Source organism: Cyphomyrmex costatus, unplaced genomic scaffold, assembly GCF_001594065.2.
Source record: "Cyphomyrmex costatus isolate MS0001 unplaced genomic scaffold, Ccosl1.0 scaffold216, whole genome shotgun sequence".
NCBI classification, from domain to species: Eukaryota; Metazoa; Arthropoda; class Insecta; order Hymenoptera; family Formicidae; genus Cyphomyrmex; species Cyphomyrmex costatus.
The window spans coordinates 742,641-768,283 of record NW_017276214.1 but is presented as its reverse complement, the minus strand read 5'-3'; the positions used below and the strand labels follow the sequence as shown (position 1 = coordinate 768,283).

The 25,643-nt window shown below is 46.1% G+C and overlaps 1 protein-coding gene across 4 annotated transcripts in view; it reads left to right on the top strand.

Moving 5' to 3' along the window:
* Positions 1 to 25,643, top strand: part of LOC108773689 (protein groucho-1) — an 85,443-nt gene that overhangs the window by 44,409 nt on the left and 15,391 nt on the right. For 3 of the 4 annotated variants that reach the window (XM_018539586.1, XM_018539584.1, XM_018539583.1), the window contains 3 exons: positions 11,047 to 11,184; positions 14,709 to 14,988; positions 20,765 to 20,790. In XM_018539586.1, the coding sequence (XP_018395088.1) occupies positions 11,047 to 11,184; positions 14,709 to 14,988; positions 20,765 to 20,790 (444 nt within the window). The remainder of the gene's footprint in view (positions 1 to 11,046; positions 11,185 to 14,708; positions 14,989 to 20,764; positions 20,791 to 25,643) is intronic. The other variant, XM_018539585.1, reaches the window with a different exon arrangement.

The window sequence follows — 25,643 nt, the reverse complement described above, 5'->3', positions numbered from 1 at the left end:
CTCGTCCCCCTTCCCCCTCCCCCCCCCGGGGGTCTCCAGCGAGAGGCGTGTACGTTGCGTTGGTGTGAGTTTGACACGCGTTCGTGTGTGCCGTGCGGCTTGGCGGAGAACGGTTCGCAATATGTGCACAATAAAATATACACAGAAATGTCTACTCTCGCTCGCACTCTCGTGTCTACGTCCTCCTTTTCTCGGTGTCGCGAGAACGCGCATCCGCGGGGAATACGGGCATTCATGTGTATATGTGCGCACGTATACATACGCCAGTCGGGTGTGCTTTCAACGTAGGAATCCGCGATATCGACGGGGGTTCCATGTACCCAATACACGTCCTCCATACTCGCGATCTCTCAACACGATAAGTTCTTTCAACTGGCACCGCGGCTTAGATCCTTTTTCTCTTCTTTTTCCCACTGCGCGCACAATACGTGCACCTTTTTCGCCCCGCGGATAAGAAGGATGTTGCTCGCAGACGTCGCTATCCGTGGATGGTTTTATCCGCAGCAAATGGGCTTCGCCAGCATGAGACTGCCGCGCACGAATCGAATCACGTTCCTTCTCTCCCGCGAACGAGAGAAGCCGGAGTAACTTACTCTGGACTGGTCCAAGAGAGTGGTGGTCCACAGTCTGATCCATCTTATCTCGGTAACAAAATTTATTTCACGTATACGATGTGAATTTAGATCCCGACTCGTGATTCTCTTTTCTCCTTTCGCGCCATCTTAATCGGCGTTAACCAGCTTGTCTATATAATACGACGCGATACGAGTGACTCGTACAAAAATTCGCGCACGTACTCGCACCTCGGTAATATCTGAAGTAATCATAGTACAAGCGCAAGTACACGATACGAGACCGCGGGCGGTCATGAATTTTTATCACTCCTCCTTTTTCTCTTTCTCCCGTTTTCGCACTTACGTCGGAGTAGATTCTGGAACCTCGAGCGCGCGAAACACGAGGAATACGCTTAATTCTCGCGTCTCCAAATAGGCACTTAAATTTCTCGCGGTAAAACCCGCGGCGCTGCGGGGAATAGCCGAGCCGTTAACTCGGAAGAAGGGAAGGGGTTAAAGGGTTTGCCTTTGAGAGGGAAGGAGAAAGAAAATAGACGCCATCGAGATCTCTCGCGGGATTTAAGATCCACGTATAAGCACTCTCGCTGTCGTTTCCCCTTTCCTTCGCAAGGATAGGGGAGCGTAACTACCTACTACTAGCCCCCTCCCTGATGTCGGTGGCGGTTGGGATCGCTTTTATCACTCGTACATCTTTTACGACTCGTCCTGCCTCCCCCCCCCCCCCCCCCTCCTCTCGCCGCCCTTTCTCCTCTTCTCGCGCCTCTTCGCGTCTTTCGCGGCATGTTTTCCGTGCCGTCGCGCTGTTGTAAGCGCTGTGTTTAAAACGCAAGTCGTAAAGTTTGCCCGACGCTTGTATATCGCGCCGTGTGCTGCGCAGGTGTAGCACGGTGGGTGGTCTGAGGAAAGAGATGAGGCTCGTCTCCATTATCATCGTCTTGAGCTTTTAAGAGCCCTATCTTCGAGTCGGTTGCTATCTTTATTTAGGCCTCGTCGATTGATGGTTGCGCGTGATAAGGCTATATAAAGTTTCTCTTCGTTCGTTGTGTGCTTTGATCGCGCGTATCGAAAGATTGTACGTATCTGAAATCCCCGTTTGCCAACAAAGTAAACTGTAATGGAGTTAAACTTGTTTGGTAATCAAACATATTTGATAATTAAACATGTTTGGCAATTAAACACATTTGGTATTTACGTGGACGTTCAAACGTTCTTGATATATCATATTCTGGGGAGTAACGTGAATACGCGTGAGAGATAAGAAGTTCGCTGGCCAACATTAGCTCGCACAAAAGGGGCGCGTATCGGTGTGCGAATCTAATTTGCGCTTGGAGGTATACATTGGTGACGTTACAACACTTCCCTGCGGGCATGTTTACGTGCTCGCCCTTCAGCTGAAGCGGCAGTTCCCGAACTTTCCTCCGTCGGCTTTATGCAACCGAGCCCCTAGCACTTTTATCGACGTTGGGGCGTTAGCATTATGCCAGCTATCAACGAGAGGGTGGAACGAACACCCTCGAGCCCTCTTGTGCTTAAGGATGTCGTTAAGAGATCGCTTTGCCTGCTTTATATACTATATATATATGATATATATATGTATGTATTATACAATAAAGAGAGGGAGTAATATACTTATTTTTATATATGTTACTGAGCTTGTCAGTGAGCTAGGGTGTCGAAGGAAAAAAGAATAATAAGCATCGTTAAATCCGCGACTCGTACCGTAGCAATTTTTTTTGCAAGATTCGGTAAAAAAAAAAAAAGTTCTTGATGTGGTTAACAAATATATTTTCGACAAGTTTCATGAATTCGCTGACTTCAAGATTTAAATTTCGGAATCATCTGTTTAGAGTACACAGGATTCGCGCATCTGCTTAGATACACAATGTGCTTTATCTCCGCGTAGTTTATTCATTTCACTCCGTTGGTGTTTACGGCGCGGCCGCGTTAAACCGCGCGATTTTGATATCTATCGTACTGCGGAAAGAGTCGGTGGGAGAAGGAGGGAGGCATAAAGGAAACTGGCGCGGTTAATCGCCGTATCATATGACTGAGTAATTGAGTCTGCGAATTGCCGGAGGCAGGTTCCACCGAGCTCCGCTCGGTCTTCATCTCGCAATTAGCGTTAAGTTAATTGTACTTCCTGCGCGAGCTTACCCCACGGTTGGACGGTCGCTAGACGGGGGAAGGAAGGAAGGAAGGAAGGTCTTGTTTTCCTCGGCATTCGCTGTGCTGGAGAATTACGAGGGTCGCCCGGCGACGATAATTTTCTTGGTGTTTCGGTGGGTGTGCCGAGGGCGGTCGTAAAGTCAAGTCGGCAATGCGGATTGCCGTCGACGTCGTCGTCTTCGTCGTCGTCGACGTTGTCGTCGTTGTCGTCGTTGTTGACGACACCGCCGTAGCGAATGTATCCGGGGCCCGAGGCGCCCAAGCGTTACGGTAGAGAAGTGCCAAGACACTGGCTGGTGGAATGAAGAGGAGGAGGAGTGTTCGTGCGAGGCAAGGAGGGACTCTTAACGAGGCGTCTTAACGGCGTCCGTAGGGTAGGGCGAGACTGCCACGGCACTAATTTGCTCGCTTTGCGCCGCGACGGATGTCATTCAGTCCCGTTCTCGACTCCGCGTTGATTACCGCAGTCGCGTTTACGTTTCGAAATACCCGTCGTGTACATGCAGTGAAGGATCACTCGTATACGATTTGAATGTAAATGAAATTGTGTATTAAATAAAAATTTAATTTCGACTTGCGCTTGCATTCGGCATTTATTCGAGGATATAATGTGTTTAATCGCAGGAGTTGAAAATCGACTAGCAATGGAGGCTAATCGCAAGTCAAAGACATGAATCGGCTCAATGGTTCAATGAACGAAGATACGCCTCGGCCTGAAATTCGCTTCGTATCAATAATAACAAGCTGTTAGAGAGGGTACTGTACACACAACGAAACTCGTACTTGAAAGGGTGGAGAGTAGGAGGTCGGTCGGTCGGCCTCGGCGGCTAGTCCGTTAATGTTTAGCGCAATCAGCGATAATGGCGGTCTATGGCGCGTTTAATCAAGGCAGTAGCCCGTTGTGGCTTGCGGTTCGAAAGCGGACTGCCCCTCGGCAGGGTGCAAAGGAAAGGGTCAGTGGCGTCGGAGAGTAAGAGGGGAATGAAGGGAGGGAGGGAGAGAGTAGTATACTGGCGGTAGAGTAGAGAGGATAGGACATATCAGGTGGGCTTAGTGGTCTCTGCCGGCCCCACATCGCTTCGACCAGAGAGTGACCACCGTATATATACGTGCACAGAGCCACACGAATACGTCGCTGCGGTCGGGATTATCAACTGCGCTTCGTTCTCGCCTCTATCTCTCTTTCTTTCTCTCTGATTCTCTTGTTCTGTTTCTCTCTCGCGGCTTTTGTCTCCGCGACGCAAGATCCGACGAGTAAACGCCGCGTCGAGATGAATCCCCGCGCAATGATATATTCGCGTGAAAGGTCAATCCACCGAAGCTTAAATATTCTAGTTTGCTACAAAACTGGAAATCAGGAAAAAGTCAGGGAATTTTGCAGTTTTCTGAAATGTTAAAATTTTTTGTTGTAAAGAAATTTGATATGCATACATCACATACACCTATACGCAGTTTTGAAATAATACTATAAATACCAAATTAATAATTAAATGCACAAGTATAGTATATATATCAGCAACATTAATAGTAATTTATATTATTAAATTAATTTTGTAAGAAAATATTTAACGGTTTCCAAATCAGGAGAAAAACACAAATTCTAAAATATTATATTATTGGAAGCATCAGGAAATCATGAAATTTTGTCTGAAAATTAGGGAAAAGTTGAGGAATTTGTGTGACAAGTTTGATATTAAATATAGCATCACTTACTATCGCAACTTCTTTCGAGATAGCTCTTGCTGCAGTCACTCTGAGAGTAGTGACTCTCAACATCCTTTTAGTAGCTCGGTCGTTCATAGTTGAGTCAAAGTTTACTGCTTATTAGCTGTTTATCAATGTATCGTAGCTCTTGTGCGCGCGCGTTCGCATGGAGAGATGGGCGTTCTGCACGTTTAATATCCTGAGTGCCGCTAATTTGTCGACCGTAACCCACTGACACTCGCTGATCGATCGCTCTGCCAATCCATTCGGCCGTTTGCCACTGCGAGCATCGTGTCGTGCGAAAAGAGGGTGAGAGCCGAGAAGTCGGATAATTAGATACGCGAGAAGTATAATAGAGAAGTTTATCCAGAGACTTGCTCGCCATAGGTTTCCGTATTCTCTGTAAATATTCGTTTTTACTCCATGTGGGAGAAGGAACGAGTGGTGGCGATGGTGGTGTAAGTGGTCGGTAAACCACTCTAGTGCGGTTACTTCGTTATTCTGTGAATCGTTGGAGGATCGAGGATATCCCTGTGCATCTTTTTCCACATCTCTCTAGAACGTATCTGAATGAAAACGACTCCGGCCACCCGGTAGATCCTTGGTATCGCGCGAGATCGGGACACTCTCGAAGAGATAGCAGGGAGCAAACGGGAAGGATGGATGGAAGCTCGAGTGCTGAGACAGCACTCCGACGTTCAAACATCCAAACATCTCGATCTTTCGGGGTCGGGCCGTCTGTGTCGGGTCTCCGCCTTACCGAGTTGCTGCTGCTTCTGCTGTGCGACTCGAGTACCACTTATCCTTCTCTCCAGCGAGTCTCCCTTTCTTCGTTCGTTCTACCTCTCGTCAGAGATCTCTAGCTAGAACCCAAGGTCCTTTTCGTTTTCACCCCTCTTTCTCTCTCTCTCTCTCTATTTCTCTTCCTCTTCCTCTCTGGTATCCCGGTATTTCTAGCGCAACGATGTAGCTGGTGACGGCAATACCGACTGCTAGTGGCAACAACGACTTCTCTCTGTCGGGTCATACACACACGCAAACACACATTCTGTAGCACGCTTCGCGTTCACGTTTCACGTACGCTCCGTACACACAAGCTGTGGATGTTCTCCGAATTGCGGCTACTCCAAGTCACCCCTCGCCGCCCTCGTTGCGCGACCACGACGAACCCCGAATTGATTGTAGCCTGTTTACCGTCCAACGTTCGCGCACAATGTTTCTCCCTCTCGGGCCTTCGTCGTCTCGTCGATTGCCCTCTGTTTTCGGAGATTGGCCCGAGCTATGTTCGCAGAACTGTCTCCAGCCTCGAATTCTGTGCACGACAATCCGATCGTAAAGGGGAATCGTATTTTATGATCTGTGACCGAAGTTAAATAAATCCGGTTGTATGAAATAAAAAACTCTTATTGCGAGAAAAATTGAATTTCGCTGAATTGTACTAGATTTATCATCGCTTGGACAATTGTTGTTACAGTATGTTGAAGTACGATCGAAGCCGGGAACCGCATCATCGCGACAGGCAATTGTACCCTTCAACTAGCGGTACAACAACCGCCAACACATTGTACAGCCAGCGTATCATCGTCATTCGTAACCCGTTCGTTCCGATAACCCGTTTAACGGCGATTCGAGTTATTCGAGTTGGCGAGTTGGCCATTTTACGCGACGCCGTGATTCTCGCTCCCTCCAATCTCTCTCTCTCTCTCTCTGACTCTATTTTTTTTTAAATTCACGAACGAGATCATGCGTGCCGCATCGCGTTGCAGAGCGGCGTGTGCAACGACGTCGAGAGACGTGCGAAGCGTATAAAATTTCATCGCGGTCTCTCGGGTGCGTCCACCGCGGAAAATTAACCGAATGAAAATGGCGAGCTCCAATATTTATACAAGCAATTTCAGGCGTTGCTAGTCCGCGCGGTCGTTCCGCGACGCGTTCGCCCCGTGCTCACTCGCGCATTGCTCACCCGACTCCCGGACAAATATACTGCGTGCGCGCGTGTTCGTCACGCGTGTCACGAGGAAATCGCCACTGAAACGATGTCGCGAGCTTTCCCCCCCCCTTCCCCTCCTCTCTTTCGTTTTCATCTCGCAATCCGTGCACATTTTAATCGACTTCGCGATTCGGAATGCCGTTATTTTTGACCAGCCGCGCTCGCGCGGATATCGCAATCGGTATACGACGACGATATTAACGATTAAACGACGGGGCGGGAGGTACTCGTTTTGTGCCGCGTCAAATCTCCGCTGTTACAGCATTTGACCTATTTGTCAGTTATAGCTTCGTGCATCGACAATACGAACGCGAACGATAGACGGGGAACAAAAGACAGGGCGCATTATCGATTCTTTTCACGTCGTCGCGCGACGGAAGGAGATCCAGCCGCTGCTGCTGCTGGGATATACGCGTTGTCTGGTTTCGTGACGCGATGAAAACTAGCTGACGCGACTCGATTGGATGCGACGTGACGTTACGCGAGACGGAAAATTGATTTAATCTAACTTTCAATGTAACAGGACGCAAACGATTCGAAACAACAGCGGATACAACGAGTTTTCGGTTCTTCGTATACTTTAACGGACGTTCTATCCGTGTCTCACTCTCCTCCCTCTTCTACCTCTAATCCACCCACTGATGCTCGCGCACACACGGTGGTCCAGCGTGTGTACACAGATGCGCGCGCGTACACATGGCCACATCCGGTATTCTCCGCAAGCCGCGGGGTATTGCAATCACGCGGACGTTAGCCGGGCTTTACAGGCCGAGCGAGCGAGAACCGCCGCCGGTGTGCAGGGGCTTACCAGAAACCAGGGAGTTAGCCGAACACGCCAGTTTATTTGCTCGCGCAGCATAATACCACCAAAGTCCGACGAGCAGCCGTTGGTTTACTCGTTAGCGCAAGTAACGGCTTCCGGTTAGTCGGCAGAGGTTGGCGGCGAGCATGGCTTTGTTGCCACAAACTCTGTCTTTCCCCCTCTCTCTCTCTCTCTCTTCTGTTTCTATCTTATATTACTGGATGCTGACTCTTCGATTAAACATTTTCCAGCGTAGAGCGCGGAGGATAAAGTTCCTCGTCGCCGCGTCGGATAGAGATGCGCCACGCGCGATAAAAGATAAGATCGTGCTTCGATATTTGCTGCATAGTATAGAACGCAGTCGGATTTGCAGAGGCCGACCTCTTCTCGAGGCAGCTTCGAGTATCGGATTATCGGGCCAGGCCGCGGGCTGGGCCGGGGCGCGGTGAAAGAGCATTCGGTTCACGTCATCGTTTTACAGGCGAGGAATTTTATCGACGGCACTCGGGCGCTTTGCATTTTCATGCCGTGAATGTTGCTGCCTGCTTTTAGACATACGCTATAGTGTTGTTTATATGTATGGGAGAACGTCTCGGAAAGTGGCTGATTCCTTTTGAGATACACGTGTGTTCGTAACCGCGTGTCCGGGTATGTGCAAGCGCGCGACACAACGGCAGCGATGCCGCATGTGTGTGTGTTTGTGTGTGTGTGTGTGTGTGTAGGAGGAGAGGCATGGCACTTTGCGAGAGCTTCTTGCGGTTTTCGCGATATTACTGAACCGGAGCATCTGCGTCTTCCGTTTCAGCGCACGTCGCGACTCCTCGTAATGTCATAGAGAACGCGGATATGAAAAAGAAAAGAGGAGGAATATTGAAGGTTTTGAGAATTGCACACCACTCGCGTACGTGGTTATTTGCATGTAACCATAGATTTTTAGTAGTCTTGGCCAAAATCTTATTGTAACATATCCTTGATATTCCGATAGCGAACAACAACGTCCGCTGCAAGTGCTATTTTAAGGAAAAAGCCATTCGCGGCCAGTGAAAGACTCCGCTCGGAGTAGAGCAATCTTCGTTGGTCCAATTTGGCACGAGAGAGAAAAATTCATTCTCAGGGCGAGATTTTCATCTCTCCCCCGTGTGAAATCCAGGCCAACGAGAACACCGCGGCCAAAACTCGGTTTCTCTACTTCTGCTATTTCTTCCTCTTTCTCTCTCTCTCTCTCTTTCTCTCTCTCTCTCTCTCTCTCCCTCTCTCTCCTCTTCTGGAACGAGAGAGCGGTAGCAGAGCATCCGAGCCATTCATTATTTTCTTGGTTACCTCTCACCCGGGGAAAACTTCTTGGCAACGCAATTACGTTTGCGACGACTCCACCCCCGTCGTCGTCTCTTCCTCCCTGGAGTCGCCACCATTTCTCGCCCACAATGTCCTCTCCCGTTCTACCACTCGCTTGAAATCTTCTGGTTCTAGTACCGCCACAAACTGCCTTACAGTACGCCAAGTAGATGGGACTTTACCGCACGTTACGAAACACACTCCGCGTGTTATCCTTACGAACAATACAAGTACATTCGAGTTCTATTGTGATAATGAGCCGTGTCATGTTCAGAGGTCAATCATTAAACACGTTAAACGATTCGTACCAGGTATATTTCTTGAAGTAAGAAAAAATGAAGAGGGAACAGTGTGTTGTAAAGTTTTATGAAAAATCATAAATTTATTATAGAAAATCTAATCGATTTATATATGTGAAATTACATCTACATATTATTTTTATGGAATTCTTGTTTATTCATAATCTCTTTTGGATATGTACGTACATGATACGTATGTACAAAACGTGTACTTTTAAAATTCCAATGTTCCATAAAATTGCACATTCTGTGTACCGCATATTGCGCTCCTTTTGCATACTGCGTAAACCTTCTTGCTCTCATACGCGATGTCTGGCCGATATTGCTCGACTCATTTTCGCGTACATTATAATTAGCGGCTTAATAACCAGCACTCAGAGGGCGACGAGTAATTAAAACAGGTCCTCCTCTTTGCGTTCTCTTTCATCTTCGTTCTACGTACACGTACGTACACTCACTTACACAATCTCTCGCTCTTTATCTTTCTTTTTTCTCTTCTCTCTCTCTTTCTCTCTCCCCCCACTTCTCTTTTTCTCGGCTCATTCGCCGAGATGTACTCGGGGGAAACTTGCCAAGAATTTCAGTGGTCTGGCGATATTTCAATTAGCATCCGAGACTCGTTTAAGCAGCGGCAAAAACGCGTTGACGGAAGCTCGCTCGCGTTTATATCAACCGCGAGTTCGCCGAGCTTATATATTTTCGGGGCGTTTACGAAATACCGAGGATGCGGTACGAGAGAGAGAGAATTAGAGGCATGTAGAAACCAGCGGTTTACTTCCTGTTTCACGACGAATCGGCGGCTTCCGCTTCCGCGTCTTTCGAGCGTGCGAATTCTACGCGTCGGCAGGGAAACGAGCGGCGGAGCTGCCGCTTTGTTGAGGTAATTAAGTGATTTCATTTTCTCGACGAAAGCATCGAAAATGGTCCGCGCTCCGTTCCGTGCGCTGCCTGTTGATTCCGCGATAATTAAATGGAGTTTCGCGTTGTGTGATATTGTACTGTGTGAATAATTATGCCGATTTATCCGGCCTGGCGCGTAGATTTGTACGTGATTACCTAATAAGCTAGTGTTCTCCTGTATTTAAAGAAAATTAGTGCATTATAAAAAACCATCAGGATTGAATCAAAAGGAAGTTACGTCACGTGTCGAGATAAGTTACGTATTAAAAATTAGATTTAGAAACGGTGACGCATTCACTAACGAAAGAAAAATGTCTCGAAGTGATATAAAAAAGTAACGCACCCCCGATGTTAAGTATGTTGGGGTAAGTAAGTCAGACTAGAGTGAAATAACACGGTGCGCGTGAATGTCTGCGTCACTGTGGCAATCTTGCCTGGATTTAATTTAATTCCCGGCAGTCTCTTCCAGCTGGAGGGCGTCGTAAACACCCTCGGTCGGTTATGCCGCACCTGCATCTTCACTCGTTTCCTTCGTGAGGGCGCGTTAAGCTAGCCCTTACCTTCCTTAACGATCCGGAACAAGCCGCCCGAGGGCTCCGGGTGTCAGATCGAAACCCTCCTGCCGTAATACGTGCCTCGTCGAGGGGAGAGTATTGAGTGCTTAACGAAATATTCTTTTTTTTATCGTTCCTAATTTTTTCCTTCTAGTTCCTCTTAATAGCCTTCTAATTAAGCAAGGGAAACAACAAACAATATGATATGCATAAGAAATGACGAAAATGTGTGAACAATTTTTATATACTAATTTGTAATGATCACTGCGATTCTCGTTCTTTATTTCACGCATTTAACAACTTTTGTGATTTCTCTTTCATATAACAATTCAAAAAGCGATACATTTTATAAGCAAAGAAGATCAAGGAAATAAAAGTCAATCTCATGTTTCTTATCAGTTAAGCTTGTTAAGTGATTATTTAATTGATGTCAAATTAGTAACGTCGTTGTTTTTTCCGAGTAATAGAGAGGAGATTAGATTTAGAAAAATCGAAATCTCGTGTTTTAATTCATTATGTCCAAACTACTCGCGCTTATTTCGGTTTTCACGCTTATTTAAGTAGTAATTAATTGTAAAGAATCTTCACAGAATCTTTAGAAATAATTTCATTCTTTGCTTCGCGTGTGTTGCTTCTACATTCACGAACATATATATATGATAATTTAATAATTATATACTAGATAGATATTTTAACAGATATATTATTATATCTTTTCCAGACGGAAATAGCGAAAAGGCTGAACGCAATCGTTGTGCAGATTCTGCCTTTTCTCTCGCAGGAGCATCAGCAGCAAGTCGCTTCAGCACTCGACAGAGCCAAACAAGTGACCATGACCGAGCTGAACACTATCATTGGGGTGAGTGCACTCCAATACTATATCTTGTTACAAAGATAGATCTTCCGTCGGCGACGCCACCGCGAGTACCGTCGTGGAATCACGCTCGCGACACGATCGAATACATAGCGAACCGATTCACGTGCGTCCCAGCGTGAAAAGCATTCGCGGTGGGTGGAGAACCCCTGCGGGCACGCTATGCTGGAAGCCGATGCACGTCCGAGGAATCCAAAAGCGGACGGGACGGATACGATCCTGGCGAATCCCGAATCCTCCTCAATATTGCTCGAGCACTCAATTTCCTCCCTATTAAGCCACCGGCTTCTCCAACCCTCGTTTCGTTCTCTTCCTCCGTTGCTCTGTTCCGACCCCGTCGTCTCCCGCCCCCTCAATATCTCGCACCCTTATTCCTCGCCGCGTTCGCTTTCACCACCTATATAGCTGCCTCTTTCTCGCTTTCTCTCTCTCTCTCTCTCTCTCTCTCTCACTGAATCTTATCCGGAGTCTTCCCGCCCGGTTACCCAAGCCGTCGGGGGTAGGTTATAGTGTTACGGTTCACGAGCGTCGACTAATCAGCATTCCAGCTACCCCTCCGTCTCTCCGAGCCTTCCTTCCCACACAGCCCACGGAGAAACTTCCACAGATCTGCGACGTTGTCGGGGTACGTGCGGCAAATCCTTAGCAGGATTCCGGAATGCCGCCCGTCTTAGTTTACTCTCTTCTCTTAAATCCCACCAGCTATGCCGGATGGATCGAATTGAACAAGCCAGGATGGATTCGCTGGTCGATTTTGCTGTGGATAGATAAGACCAGGAAACATAATCGTTTCGCGGATTATTTCGCATCGCGATATAGATATCGCGGTAGATTAGCTTTTCTTGGAAGATACTCCTTTGCTTTCTCCCTCTCTCTCTCTCTCTCTCTCTCTCTCTCTCTCTCTCTCTCTCTCTCTCTCCTCTTTCTCTCTCTCATGTATAATAGCTATTAGAAACCCATTGCTGTAAACTTTCTTATGTATAGGCGGGATATCGCAGTTGTGAAGCTTCGATGTTGCGAATGATATTGGCTTACGTTTCTTCGCGATAGACACACTCATACCTGCATCGATCGCAATTCTTGTGGCGACTGCTTACTTAAGCCAAAGACGCTTACCGAGTGTGTCAACGATACGCAACATAAGAAGGTTAAGATGATCCCCTTTAGATTTCTTGGCCGTATAACTTCGCGTCTGGTCGAGTCAGCAAGTGGCAACTATGACGAAAACTGCTGAGGGCGAACACTTGGTAACGGATGCAATGCAGGTGCCGCGAGATGGTTCACACGAAGATTAAGTAATTTTGTATCCGGAAAATAAAAAAAAAAGACACTTAAATCGGGGAAGTGTAATTCTTGTGAAAATAGAACGGAATAAAAAAAGTATCATGTTTCTTTATATAAAGTTTGGAAAACAAAAATATGTCAAATATTTTCATATACAATTTTTTAAATTTTGTAAAAATATTTTATTACACATTTCGATGTACCTCTTCGTCTATTTCCTTCTCAAGGACTTGAAAACTGAAATTCACACCTTTGAACACCCTTCGTGTAATTCGTTCGCGCCACGACGTCAAAGCGTTCCTCCCGTTATTGCGGTATTACGGGGAATCTCAGCACATGGATGAGAGTGGTTTCCTGGCACTGGTAAGAGGGTAACACTCTGAGTAGAAGTCGAATCCGTGAGGATAGCAGGCTCCCGGGTCAGGATTATTATCGCTATCAAGAGTGGAAACTCGGAACGTTTCCTAGGGGCTTCCGACTTTCTTGAATCACCGACGACGTTTCGCAGAAATACGGCTTCGTGGACCGTAAAGCCGTTTTCCGTCTTTCATCTCTCTCCTTTCTTCCTTCTCTCGCTCTTTCTACTTCTGCCTCACTTTCTCTTTCTCTTCCAATCTCCATTCCTCCACACAGACGCAGCGTGGCGCAGCATCGGCACGCTTATACACATTCCTGTGTTTGTATGTTTTGTGGGTGGCTCTGTTCAGACAGTCGACGCTCGACGCGAGGTTATTATATCGTTAAGCCATTTAATTATCTCGGCAAACTACTCCCTGGAATATATATTCGCCCCGGCCTGCCTTAACGAGTGTACATGGTTACAGACGTGGGTGTGGGTGTACCATACCCTCCTCTAGCACTTGCCGTCTGTGCACTATCCTTCCTCCTCTCTCTCTCTGTTTCTCTCGTGATTACTTACTCCCCACCAGTCTCGCCTCCGCACATGATCTGCGAACCGTTAAAACGGCGTTGAACAGATCCACAATTTGTCTGGCGGCTTGGTCCAACTAACGAGGAAACTACGGGCGAGATACGCTTAAGATTTCCGTGAAACTTTTCGCAGACGTTCGTTCGTTCGCTCACTCACTCGTTCGCTCGATGGTAGAACGCGCGCAAGTCTTTCCACTTGTTTCGCAGCCTTTGATTTACCCGGGCGAGGTCGAACGCGGAGGTTACTCAAACTTGCCGGAGTTTACTCGGCAATTTGTATGCTTTGCTAATGGAAAGTTGCCTCCGTTGACTGTAACGAAGTGTATTTTCGCGTAACGGCGGCAGCGGCTGGCGGTGGCTGGCAGTGACGAGGAGAAGAGAGATTCGCTGAGAGAGAGAGAGAGTCGGGGAGAACGCGCGATCGTGACTGGAATTAAGCGGAGCGATTTTTCCAGCGAATTATCGTTGCGTTGCTTTTTGTTCACCCCCTCGCTGTTTCCCTGTCTCCTCTCGCAGAAACGAAATTGTTTGATCAATTATGATGGATGAGTGGGAGAGAGAAAGAGAGAGAGAGGAGAGGTGCACCGTGCCGTGCTTTTAAATCCACGCGCGCTCGCTCGCGAGCGCGATTTTATTTGCTTATGCATTTGTCCGCGCTGGAAACGTGAGTTCACGTTCAGCAAACAGACTCTCCTAACGAAGCTGCGGCAGCGTACACACCACACCACCGTGCTAAACCGATAGCCCGTAAAAATCATTTCCGAACTTCTATTGGACTTGGCGCTCTCTCTCTCTCTCTCTCTCTCTCTCTCTTTCGATCGTAGCGACCACGATAATATCGACGCGCTATTAAAGTTTTCCCCATCCCACTCGTCCCGTTCAATTCCAATCTGCCGCGCTCTTAGCGATGATCGCCTCGATTCCCGTACATCGCGTTTTTTCACGTCTTTCGCAGAATAATACTCGCTCGCTTTTATCTGGTAATTACAGCGGAAATACTTGAGAGGCACCGTTACGCGCTCTCGAGCCCGTTAATTGCCTCACCACTTATTTAATCTAATCTACGGAACTTAACGAGATCCGAGCGATATATATATATATATATATATGTATTATTCGCGCCGATCCGCACGTATGTACGTACTCGCGTAAACACGTAATCTTTCCCTTGTCGATACTTCACGAGGCCCTTATCAACGAACGATCGATAATGACCGACGGTATTATCCCAATCATGATGGATAAGCCGTGTGTTGCGTAAACGATGTTATCGACACGTTAAATTTTTGTTGCAGCAACAGAGGCCGGATTTACCAAGACTTCTGCAGCAGATGCATGCTCAGCAACTGCCACCGGGTGCGGCAATGGGACCGCATCCGGGTATACCAGGACTTCCTGGGTTAGGCCCGGGCGCGGGTATACCGGTTCCCACCTCCGCATCAGCGGCGCTTCTCGGTTTAGGCCTTCCCCCGGGGGCGGCTGCCACCCCCGGAGGCACAGCCGCACATCCGCTGTCGATGTTGACAAAACCGGAACTTCATCGCGGTCAACCAGACGATCTCAAACCTAACGGAGGTAACTTACATGAACTTTCTTTTTTATCCTTTAAATTCTTTCGAGTGGAGTGTCAATCTAAAGAGTGAAAATTGAGCCAGTCTCGAATAAGAGTGGTTCAGTTTTCAATCTTTAAGAGTGAGCTTTCACTCTTCAGAATAAGAGGCACTCTAAAAGTTTTAGAGAATATATTTTTGAGCCATTTAATACTTGGAGCCTTAAAATTGTTTCGAGCATTCAATTCGAGATTTATAATTACGGAAACTGAAATATTGAAAATTCTTATAGCTGGTAAATTTACTTTAAAATTCTTAGGAAAGTATCATCTTCGAATGAAAATTTTTTCTTTCGTCAATCGCTTGACACGTGTAATTTTGCGTCTTTCTTGACGAGCGTGCACGGTCAGTCGCGTCGATAGAAAATAACCCCTGTGAAGCTAGCCCCCCATTATTTAAAAAAATAATTTTTTTTGAGAGTTCTGAATAGATTTCCAATAGTTCCAGAGTTCCTGATAGGTTTAAAAAATAGTTCTGACCATTAAAGCTATAAAAACGCGATTTAAAAAATGGGGAACTAACTTCACGCAGCCCCCCATTTTCGAAGAATATTATTTGTTTTAGAGTTCTGGATAGATTTAGAATAGTCCCAGAGAATAGTTCCAGAGGTTTAAGAAATATTTCCGTTCGAGAAAGTAAAAAAAAACGTCATTGAAAAACCAGAAATTGTCACCTAAAAAACAGCCATAACTTTGAAAGTGTTATTTTTACGCAATTTTCTCATTAAGATATTTTATAGAACTTTGTGGGGGCTATCCAGAACTCTCGACAGAACTGTCAAAATCCTCCAAAAAAATTTTTAGTCTTCCAGATTGGAAAATGGACACCTATAATCGCTTGTAACTTTTGCAGTTTAAATTTTACGAATTTTTGTCATTAGGATTTTCGACAGAACTTGGCGGGGGCTACCCAGAACTCTCGATAGAACTGTCAGAACTCTTCAAAAAAATTTTTGAAACAATTATATAATATCTGTATAGCAGTTCTATCGAGAGTTCTGGGTAGCTCCCGCTGAGTTCTGTCGAAAATCCTAATGACAAAAATTCGTAAAATTTGAACTGCAAAAGTTACGAGCGATTATAGGTGTCCATTTTCCAACATGGAGGACTAAAAAATTTTTTTGAAGGATTTTGACAGTTCTGTCGAGAGTTCTGGATAGCCCCCACAGAGTTCTATAAAATATCTTAATGAGAAAATTGAGTAAAAATAACACTTTCAAAGTTATGGCTGTTTTTTAGATGACAATTTCTGGTTCTTCAATGACGTTTTTTTTACTTTCTCGAACAGAACTATTTTTTAAACCTATCAGGAACTCTGGAACTATTGGAAATCTATTCAGAACTCTCAAAAAAAGTTATTTTTTTAAATAATGGGGGGCTAGCTTCACAGGGGTTAGAAAAGATTCAATTCGTGAAAGTCTGTCGATCCCAATGTCTCGACTGTCTGGCGAAGTCAGTGACTCGCTCATGGATATTTTGCGCGCCAAACGATCCGTTTAACCGTCTCGTTCGCGGAATGGTTGCGCATTCAACTTCGTGTTTCACGTAACTCGGCTACCTGCTGTTCAATCGTCTATCTTTGCTTCTGCGAGAATAGGCCGGTAACCGATCCTTATGGGACGATACGTTGTTGATTTGCCGTTCTCGCCGTGACTTGTTATCTCATCGATGATTCAGCGATATACGCAGCGACGATGAACGTAAACACGATTAATCTGTCGAGAGCTCGTCGACGTAATACTAATGAAAACTGTTCGTGAGAGTGGGGGCTACCCAGAACTCTCGATAGAACTGTCAGAACTCTTCAAAAAAATTTTTGAAACAATTATATAATATCTGTATAGCAGTTCTATCGAGAGTTCTGGGTAGCTCCGCTGAGTTCTGTCGAAAATCCTAATGACAAAAATTCGTAAAATTTGAACTGCAAAAGTTACGAGCGATTATAGGTGTCCATTTTCCAACATGGAGGACTAAAAAATTTTTTTGAAGGATTTTGACAGTTCTGTCGAGAGTTCTGGATAGCCCCCACAGAGTTCTATAAAATATCTTAATGAGAAAATTGAGTAAAAATAACACTTTCAAAGTTATGGCTGTTTTTTAGATGACAATTTCTGGTTCTTCAATGACGTTTTTTTTACTTTCTCGAACAGAACTATTTTTTAAACCTATCAGGAACTCTGGAACTATTGGAAATCTATTCAGAACTCTCAAAAAAAGTTATTTTTTTAAATAATGGGGGGCTAGCTTCACAGGGGTTAGAAAAGATTCAATTCGTGAAAGTCTGTCGATCCCAATGTCTCGACTGTCTGGCGAAGTCAGTGACTCGCTCATGGATATTTTGCGCGCCAAACGATCCGTTTAACCGTCTCGTTCGCGGAATGGTTGCGCATTCAACTTCGTGTTTCACGTAACTCGGCTACCTGCTGTTCAATCGTCTATCTTTGCTTCTGCGAGAATAGGCCGGTAACCGATCCTTATGGGACGATACGTTGTTGATTTGCCGTTCTCGCCGTGACTTGTTATCTCATCGATGATTCAGCGATATACGCAGCGACGATGAACGTAAACACGATTAATCTGTCGAGAGCTCGTCGACGTAATACTAATGAAAACTGTTCGTGAGAGCGTTTCAAGAAGAGAAAGAGATCACTTGGAGAGTGTACGATGAGACACCGCTCCAAAGTCGCTGAAATTAAGCGGAACCTTTTCGTGCTATTTTAAGTGCAGTCTGGAACGAACGAGCCGATGATGCAAACGACCGTGCTTAAACCCGAGAGAAGCTTCTGAAACTCTCGATCTTGACCTCGAGAATCCTCTCGGGTTTTAGTCCTCCCTCCTTCTTTCTCTCTCTCTCTTTCTCGCTCCCCTACATCTGTCTTTCTCGTTGGCACGTCACGCGACTGCAAGATCTTGGTTCGCGCTCTCGGGGGCCTCACGTACCGCTGACGAAGACGCGCTGGTACTCCTTCAAACTCCTCTCTCCCATCTTTCGTTTCTCTCCTCTCTCGCTCTTATTCTCGCGCGCTTCCTAGCTTTCCTCCGATCTCTCGCTCGACGTGTCTCGTTCTAGCCACAACCATCTCTCGAGAGAGCACTCAGAATTTCCTCTCGACACGAGTGTACTTCCACAACCCTTCCTCTCCCCCTTTCCGCGTCTGACGCCCTTACTCGCTGTCTCTATTCCCTGATGGCCTCCACTCTGACCCTGTCTATCCTTTCCTTCGACTTACACTCAACTATGTTACTCAGGCTTGGTATATAGCCTCCGGCCGGTTTGTTTTGCGCGTTGTTTTGCGTTTTCCAACCAATGGGCCGATAATGGGATATCCGTCGATCTTGAAGCAATCACTTCCACGGAAATGCCTACGGCTATCTTAGAAATTTTATTAATACCGTAAATTGCTGAATAGTTCCTGTTTGATGACGTGAACAAGATGAACGTACCAATGATCAAACATGTTTAAACATTTACACAAAATTTATTATTATTAATTTTAAATAGTTTTTTTTATTACAATATTATGTGATTTAATTGTATTTAACGGTTACAATTAAATTACAGTATTATATTTAACAAAGCACATTTGAGATTAATAATAGTAATATAAACATGCAAATATAAAGTTTTGTGTAAATATCCGGACACAGGGATATCTTATCCGGTAACATTACATATTATTTCGTATATATTTTTCCTAACTATGTCCCGCATAACGCGAACTCTTTGTCCTCTTTTTCTTTCTTTCTTTCGCCGAAGCGTGAACACACGTTCGCTTTGCTCGCGGCAAAGAAGGCGTGAAAAAGCGCAGTCAAAAAGAACAGATCTACTGCAGTCTACATTGTCAACGATCGCAGACACTCTTTTGAAAAGAGATTCCGCTGCGAACCGAGAGACGTATAACGGCCCAGTATTTCTGTCGTGACAACTGAAACTTCTTCCCTTCTTTCCGGAACATTGCCCGGAGCGAATTGTTTCTACCAGCGCGCGGCAGCCTCGTTCTCGTTTTGTTCTTCCCTTCGGCGGTTTTTCGCGTTTCTCCCCTAAAACGACTGTATCCTCGGACATATCCGCCGCAATATCTGCTATCCGCTGTCTGCGCGACGCCGCGCGATTTCTTTTTATTTTCACTCCGCAACACGAGAGTCTGCAGTCTTTATGCTCGATTAGAAACCAATGTCGGCCGTGTTGGCGTTGATAATAACGGCGAATTGATTCTCGCTCGATTTACTCCAAGTTTATCTCCGCATTTTGCTCCTTCCGAATAGAAGTGGTATGATTTTCATACGAAGCGGATTTTCGTTGAATAACTCGAATACTCGATAACGAGCCACTCTTTATCTGATAATTTTATCTGAGTAATGGGCGAGCTTGTCCTCGGTACTTTTAGTGAACTTATCCCAAGATGGGAGAGGAGATGCGAGCACGCGAGTCCTTAAAACGTCTCTCGGAAACACTCGACGACCTCTTCGCGCTTTAGTAGAAAATTATGCGCGCTCTTCCGCGTCCGTTTACGAGCGCGGGAGTAGTCGAGTGAGGGAGGAGAAAAGAGTTTTCTCTGGCCGGATAGCAGGAAGGATAAAAGGGGGATGACGGGCATTAGCGAGCTCTATACTGGCGCATGGAGAAAGAAGATATCTCCTGCTCCTTCTATCTTCCGAAACTGCTCTGCTTTGCACGCGTCTGCTCGATAACGATGTGAACGTGTATCCAGGATTTTAACCCCTGAAACGACTCGACTTCTCTTCACATTTTACGTCGACTGCCAGTATACTAGGTGGTAGCTGGGAAAAATACGAGCAAGTTCTTTCGACCCAATAAGATTTTCCCCGACTATCATTCCCGTTATTATTTGACGGACTACGGGGAGACTATAATAATAAAATCACTCTTTCACTTCGAGGTAGATGGTCGATAATACTTGAGAATATTCAAACGGAAGCTCCAAATGGAAACTTAGAAATTAAGGCTTCATTGAGCGACGAAAATACGCGTTTTATCGTTGCGACTTATTACTGGGGAAAATGTCTCGCTATCGTTTGTATATCGAAGCTCTGTCTCTCGCGGCGTCAATAAAAATATTTTATTTCCGTGATGGTTAATGTCGCGAGAGAGAAAAGAGAGGCAATTTATGGCGGTCCCAGTGCACCAAGAACATAAACGGCTCGTGTAATTCTTACTTCGTAGTAGGACGGGTAACGGTAGGAAAAAGATATCGTTAAGATATTTCCTACGAGACCAAAGTGTACCAACTGGCGCAGAGTACGGGGAGGAGGAGGAGGAGGAGGAGGAAGAGGAGGAGGCTGGGGAAATCGAGCGAGGGCAAACTATGAACTCGGCTTCTCGAGGACAAAGCTTTTCTGTCTGGATTTTCTCCTCTCCTTGTTCCAGCCGGCTTTTCTTTTTCCCCCGATCTCTCTCACTCCTCCGCGCTTGCCGTCTCGGAAATCCTTGAGAAGTCTACCTAGTCTCGTGCGCCTCCTCCTTCTTTCTCCTTTATCTGCTTCTTCCCGCGGAAAAGATTCCGTCGACATACCGCCGACTTCTATTCCCTTCGACGCTGTAATAATAATAAAAAAAAACATTCATAGCGTTCGTTCGCTGTCGGTGGGTAGATCTGTCGAGAGTGATTTCTGAAACATAGATTATCTCGACGAGAACAGTCGCTGTCATCTTGTAATAATATCTTAATAATATCACGATTTTCACGCGTAATTCACACGAAATTTTACTCTTTGTTACAGGTCTCAATCCGGCTGAGGAGAGGCACGTGAGTATCACATCGAATATCTAGTAATTCTCATTATTCGCGTTGTGAATGAAAAAGATTGGCACATCGCTGGTACTGTCGGGCGTGTAAAATTTCACCTCATAAAGGGGATTAGATCGCCGCTTACGCGCGATGTATTATTGGATGAGCGGAGGTGGAGGAATACGAGAGCGAAAGAGGAAATTAGCGCGATACGCGAGGAGAAAAAGAAAGAGAGGAAGAGAGAAACAGAGTGACGCAGAGCGGATGGGAGGTGGAGATGGTGACGAAGGAGGAGGAAGCGTGGAATGGACGTAAAAGCCTGAACACCGGAACACAGGGCCGTAAAAAGCTCGTCGTCAAAAGCACTCCCTTCCGCTTTCATCGACCACTCGGTATTCGCTCTCTTTCACTCTCTCTCTCTCCCTCACTCCGCTCTCAGTCTCTCTATTCCTCCGCGTTTCTCTTCTTCTTCGATAACATAAAGCGTCCGCTGGTTGCGGCGCGCGCGTTTATTAAAAGCGCTCCGGAGAGGAAAAAAGCTTCGAGAGCGCTCGAGGGCACCGCCGTTCGCGCTCTCCGCCTCTCAGGTCTCTCTCGAGTGTCCTGCGAGATCGGTCCTACCGATCGATCGATCGTTCGGTAAAAGGCTCACGCGAGAAAGGAGAATCGATCAGCCGCGGTCGGAACTCCCACCCGCCTCTTCCATTTTTCTTTTTTTCTTTTTTTTTTTTTCATTCCAGGATGAATATCGATGTGCGCAGTTAGCTCGGGCGTCGATTAAACGGTCCCGCGCGTCGTAACAGCGTTCCCGCATTAACCGATGCGATGCGGCGAAACGAATAGGCGATTAAGGTTTCACACTCGTTGAAAAATTCGCGAACTACTTGGCGAATCGAGAAAAACACAGTTTGATATTTGATTTCGCGAATATTTTCGCGCCCGGGCTGGTGATGATTTTTTGGTTATTAATCCTCTTTCGGTTGCATGGAAATTTATTGTGAGAGAGAGAGAGAGAGAGAGATATGCAGGGACAGAGATGGAGGGAAAGAGCGAAACAGACCACCGAGTTGTAACTCGTTCGATTCGATGGCGATGGCGCCCGCGGCACGCTGCCAGCCCGATAATTAGTGCCCGTTTAATATGCACAATTATTACGGATTGATAATCGGGGCTGCGCGTCCATTACATCGGTATGGAGATAGATGGTAATAGGTTGCTATCGATATTAGCTCTCCTCTTTCACCCTCTATGTACTCCTCCCTCTCATCCGCATCGCTTCCTCCCCTCTGGCTCTTCTCTGTGAATTCTCTTCCGTTTATCTCCCCCGTACACCGCTCCAACCAAGTACCTTCCACAGTTTCAAACTGCGACTCTGAGGCCTGTGAAATTGAAATATGAATGCTAATGGGGTTACTCACCCCGTATAATATTACTGATTGCTGGAAAGGTGAGTCTTGTTATTCACCTCCCTACAGATTTTTTTCTTCACTTTCTTTCATCTTACGAACACCTTACAGCAGATCGAACCACGCTACGCGTTACTCTTTCCTCTTTGCTTAACGTGTGTTAATAATAATGGCGATGAATTTTAAAAAGCTGTAATTACGCGTATTTTTATTTTGAAATTTCATATCTTCCTTATTTTATCAAGACGTTTCACCGCATGTATACCGTATTGATCGAGGGTCCGATCTTGGCGCGAAGGCGTCTATCGTCTTCTTTTTAACGGAAGGGAGTTCCGAGCCATCGAACAAATTGACGCCGTACTTACCGAGTTCCGAGGAGCGAAGAATTACGTTCCCATCGATCCGCTTTCTCGCGTCACTTTGAATTTATACGTCCTCTCCACAGCGCAGCACGGGGCAGGCTGTACGATAAAACTTCTATTCCGCTCGGCGGGTCGTTACCCAACTACATTTTCATGTTCCTTCTTGCACCTCCATCCACCCTTCTTCCGTGCAATCCGATCTCGTGATTGGATCGACGAGGAAGAACGGTGCTTGCGGAAAAGAGGCAAACTATCGCGGAGAGCTAGATGGAAAAGAGAGAAAAAAAACCTCGAGAAGAGAGAATATGTGTATATATATATATATATATATATATACATATATACGCGTATATGTACAGAGGAAGAGACGAAGGGCGGAAAGGAAAGAAAGTTGGCGTCTCAAATCGAAAACCGACGACAGCCGGAGAGAATACGAGTCGTTATTATTCGCGCACCAGTAAAGTCCTCTACTTTCATCCCTGAGAGCTTTACCTTTCGCATCCTCTTCTTATCTCTTTCTCGCGTGTGCGTAGCCTCTTTACCTTCAGGATTTTTCACGACCCGGGAAATATTTCTTCTGTGCGTTGCGGAACACCTCGGAGCTTTTCGAGGATGCGGGAAAGAAGCCAGCGCGGTGCTGGATGTTGTCGTCGTTCATTGCGCCAACTCGGAAAAAGAGGAAAAGACGGGAAAAGAGAGACCTACAGCTATACTCCCCGTGCGAGCTACTCGACAACTCTCTGCTCAGCCAAAAAGCGTCGACTCGTAACAAATCCATAAAACACCATGAAGCGCGGCTACCCTCCTCTCCCCCCCCCCCCCCTAAGTGGCGTAAAAAGGCAGCAGAAGTATGGGGATGGAAGGGAGGGCAACGAACGCGAATATTTATTTATTGCTATTGCACAGATGGGTGAAAAAGGCGGGGTTCCCAGCTATTACCTGGCCCCCCTCGTGGACATGCAAGCGTGAGTTAAATTGAATTGCGCGATGCTTACGCCTCGTTTCGGATAGCTCACGGTAAATTGTCGCGAAAACTGGTGGTCTCGACGGTGGATACTCGTGGAGACCGTTAATGTTGATTCATCTCGCTGTAATGTGAACGCATTTTCACGAAAATTGCCTGCGACTGTAAAGCCAAAAATATATTATTATGTCCGCAGTTCTTTTTCGTGCACGCTCTTTCTCCGCGTTCGTTTATGTTTTGTAGATAAATGAATCTCTCTATTTTCAACACGAAATATTTAATAAAACAATCACCGGAATAGTAACGAGAATATTTCATGATAATTCAACGATATTATTTCTTTCATTGGATGTTATCACTTTGCAGTTCAATATTGATCTTGTACAATGATCTCTTTATATAGAGTGAAACATTAACATGAATATGCAACAATATATACGACATTATCCGTCACTTATTTCAGAACAATGACACTGATATGATTTACCGAACGTTAATTGTAATCAAATATTCTATTGTGGAAAAAAATCATCCCGTATCTCGTAGCCCGGAGGCTGGCATTGCAACCGCATCAGCGATCCTGATATCATGAAAACAGAAACGATTTTAAACGTTTAATCGAAATCGATTTCGTTATTTACTGTGTGTATAAGCCCTCGCGCCATCGCGATGTTGTGGTGGCAGGTACATGTTCGGTTCCGAGAGTTTAAAATCGGCTCCGAATCGAGACGCCGCGATATCGATTATTCGTCCTCCACCCTCTCAGCCCCTCGTACGCCTCCTCGCTTTTTCCTTGGTTCAGCCATTTTCCGGCAGTTCGTTCTCCATTGGTCGCGGAGCTCGCGGTCGCGTTACTCTTTTTCCAACTTTTACGCCATCCTCTCGCCTCTCCCTCACCGCTCAGCCTCTTCCATCCTATCATCCCCTACCCGCCTTTTTAATCCCATCACAGAGTCGAGCGCGCACCAACGAGGCTGTCGCCGGAGGTCGGTAAATTAAATCTCGAATAAAGTGCAAATAAACGAGCAAGGGGGAGAGAGAGAGAGAGAGAGAGAGAGAGAGTGAGAGAGAGAGAGAGAGAGAGAGAGAGAGAGAGAGAGAGAGAGAGAGAATGAGGACGGGAGAGAGGGGCGTTACCTGGGTGGTGGTCGAAAGTGCGGTACAAAAAAGCGACAGGGTGAGAGCGAAAAAAAAGCTAGCCGAGAGAAAAGAGGAAGGGAAGCGAAAGAGGGGGAGAACACAGAGAAAGGGCGAGCACGGGTGTGAGGCCAAGAGAGAGAGAGAGAGAGAGAGAGAGAGATAAAAGAGCGAACTGACGCGCGAGAGTGTAATTTATTTTAATTAGAGTGGCTGCATTATGTAAGCGGGTGAAGCGCCGATGAAAGGGTTTGAAAGGGTCGAGAGATCCTGACACCGACCCCCCGACCAACATCCCCTTCCACTAACACCCTGTCTCTGCTGTCTACCCCCGGGAACAGACTAATTCGCTCTCATCCAGGGCTGTGAGGATTGCAGCAGAGAGAGAGAGAGAGAGAGAAAGAGAGTTTCGAAAAGTCGCCGTTGAGATTCGCGACCGATGCCGCGACACGACAATTTCGCATCCATGTAGAATGTTTGCGCTTGAAATGCAGTGCACACTAGAGACGATATATTTTACGTACACAGCTAGTCACAGGCAACTTAAAACAAATTTTCCGCTTAGAATCGTGAAAAATCAGAAACTTGTGTTTGCAGTTGTAATATTTGTGTTTAAAAATACGTAATATTTATTTATTTATAAAGTTTCATTTGAAATTTTTCTATTAGATACGAGAGATCCGGAATTTAATTAGCCCCATTAGTTCTTAGATGGAATTCGAACGAGGATGTTGCTCCGACGATCTCGGAGTGTATCCAACCGCATAGGGTGCGCGAGGCGCGAGTTACGCTCTTGAGTTTCTCATCCTCTTTCCTTGGCGGGCAAAGTAGAGAACCAGCCAACCCTCCTGCTTTACCGACGCCTCTGATCTCGTTAGGAACGCATTAATTAATTTACAAGATGGCGGCGGTGGCGACGACGACGGTATAAGAGAGCAAGAGCCTCGTTGTACCGCGGAGGGGTGGAAGAGTGGCGACTGGAGGTTGGGGCGAGGGTTACTG